The sequence below is a fragment of the Vombatus ursinus genome, unplaced genomic scaffold, assembly GCF_900497805.2.
Source record: "Vombatus ursinus unplaced genomic scaffold, bare-nosed wombat genome assembly UNPS02000021.1, whole genome shotgun sequence".
Taxonomy (NCBI): Eukaryota; Metazoa; Chordata; class Mammalia; order Diprotodontia; family Vombatidae; genus Vombatus; species Vombatus ursinus.
This window is the reverse complement of record NW_020939799.1, coordinates 172,202-174,487: the sequence shown is the minus strand read 5'-3', so window position 1 is coordinate 174,487 and position 2,286 is coordinate 172,202. Positions and strand designations below refer to the sequence as shown.

The window sequence follows — 2,286 nt, the reverse complement described above, 5'->3', positions numbered from 1 at the left end:
GTGTGTGTGTGTGTGTGTGTGTGTGTGTGTGTGTGTGTGTGTGTGTGCATATGTAGCCCTCTCTCTGCTTTCTCTTCTCTGTCTCTTGTGGGTTTCTATGTCACTGTCTCTGCCTTTCTCTTTTGAGATTGATCTCTCTACCCCGCCTCCCATTCTCTCAGTCTCTCTCTGTCTGTCTCTCTGTTTCTCTCTTCATTGCTTTCTCCGGGGATCTCTCTGTCCCCTCTATTTGTGTGTGTCTCTCTCTCCCCTACTCTCTCTTGGGATTTCTCTGTCTCTGTTTCTCTGTTTCTCTGTCTTTCTCTCCCTTGTTCTCTCTTGGGAGATCTCTGTCTCTGTCTGTCTGTCTCTTTCTCTCTCTCTCCCTTGTTCTCTCTTGGGCTCTCTGTCTCTCTCTGGTTCCCTTTCCCTCTCTCTTGGGCTCTCTCCTCCTCCCCCCCTCTCCCCCTCTTTTTCCTCTCCCTGTTTTCCCCCCCCCCCCCCCCTCCCCCCCCCCCCCCCCCCCCCCCCACACAAGGAGAGCACTAGGATAATGAGGGCCCTTAATAATGCTGATACTGAGTTCCTCAATTAAGCATCACAACAACCCCACAAGGGAGGTGCTATTTTTATCCTCATTTTACAGTTGAGGAAACTGAAGCAGAGAGCAGTTCAATGACTTGCCCAAGGCCACACAGCTAGTAAATATCTGAGGTCAGATTTGAACTCAGGTCTTCCAGATTCCAGGCTCAATGATGTCTCCACTGCCCCACATAGCTGCTCCATGACACCAGCATCCGTAGGCTGTCTGGTGTGAAGAGAAGAAGCCTGCTGGGGTGGGGGTGGGGGATGGGAGCTATCTCCAAATATTTGAAGGGCTGTCATTTGGAAGAGGGGCCAGCCTTGTTCTGCTGGGCTGCACAGGCTAGAACCTGGGGGGGCGGGGAATTGCCGGACTCAAGTTCAGGTAAACCTTCCCCATCCTTAGGGCTGTCCCAGAATGGAATGGACCATCCTGAGAGATGGCAGCAGTGGATAGAACTCTGGACCTGAAGTCAGGAAGATCTGAGTTCAAATCCAGCCTCAGATACTTACTAGCTGCATGACCCTAGGCATGTCACTTAACTCTGTTTGCCTCAGTTTCTTCATCTGTAAAAAGAGCTGGAGGAGGAAATGGCAAAACCCCTCCAGTGTCTCTGCCAAGAAAACCCCAAATGGGGTCACAGAAAGTCAGACACAGTTGGAAACAACCGAACAACAACCCTGAGGGGTGGTGGCCTCCCCCTTGACCTGAGGGCTCAAGGCAGAGGCTTAATGACCGTTTGTCAGAGAAGTTACACAGAGCTGCACCAGGTCACCTCTGCTGCTCCTTCCCACACCATTCTCTCCTCACGCTTGTGACTCAGTCTCTCACTATCTCTCACTTCTGTACGTCTCTGGCAGAGTCACTTTTACTTGCCCCTCTTCTTTTGGTGTTGACTGTATCTCATTTGTCTTTGAGTTCAGCGAACGTTGGACTTCCTTTTGTTTGCCAGGCTGCAGGTATCTTTCCTTCTCCTACCCCTGTCTCTTCCTCTCCCCCCTTCCCTTGTCTCTCCCTCACAATCATCAGTCTCTCTTCTCTCCTGTAAATTGAACTAACACAGCTAACACAGGGGAGGGGAGGACTGGGCAGAGGGAACTCAACCCCAGCTCTCATCCTGGGAGCTAAGCTGGTCAGGAGGCTAGGGGGAGGAGGCCAGGATCTAGGATCTCCTCTCTTCATCCTCTCCCCTCACCAGGAAGGGGTCTGGAAAGAGGCTGGGGACACCTGGATCCCTTGGGGGAGGGAGAGATTAAAGGTGGGGGCAGAAGTCTAAGGCTGGTTGGAGATTCTATATGTGACCCTTTGCTCCCCTTACCTCCATCAGGGTCGCAGACCAACCTGAGAGAATCGGGGGACCTGAGGTCACAGGGTAAGTGTCTCTCCTTCCCCACCCCTCTCACTCCCCTTCCCTGCCTCTTCCGGAGACTCCCTAGGTGGCCCCTAGCCAGTCTCCCAGACCCTAAAATCAGCACACATCTCCCCCTGTAGGAGATGGTGCTAAGTGCCTCTGTCCTGGGCTTCAGCCTTCTTCTCTGTCCTTCCCCGGGACTCTGTTTCTTCATTTACCATCTTACTTTTGCCCTTCATTTCACTTTCTCCTCTGCATGCCCACTTCTCCCACTTTCCCCTTACTCTCCTCCCATGACTTCCACTTCTCCCACCTTCCCCTCACTTTCTCCTCCCATGACCTCCCACTTCTCCCACCTTCCCCTCCCTCTCTC

At 52.8% G+C, this 2,286-nt stretch overlaps 1 protein-coding gene across 2 annotated transcripts in view; it reads left to right on the top strand.

The window, feature by feature from the left end:
- MARK4 (microtubule affinity regulating kinase 4) overlaps positions 1 to 2,286 on the top strand; it is a 22,652-nt gene that overhangs the window by 18,498 nt on the left and 1,868 nt on the right. For both annotated transcript variants that reach the window (XM_027851441.1, XM_027852200.1), the window contains one exon: positions 1,890 to 1,934. In XM_027851441.1, coding sequence (XP_027707242.1) covers positions 1,890 to 1,934 — 45 coding nt within the window. The remainder of the gene's footprint in view (positions 1 to 1,889; positions 1,935 to 2,286) is intronic.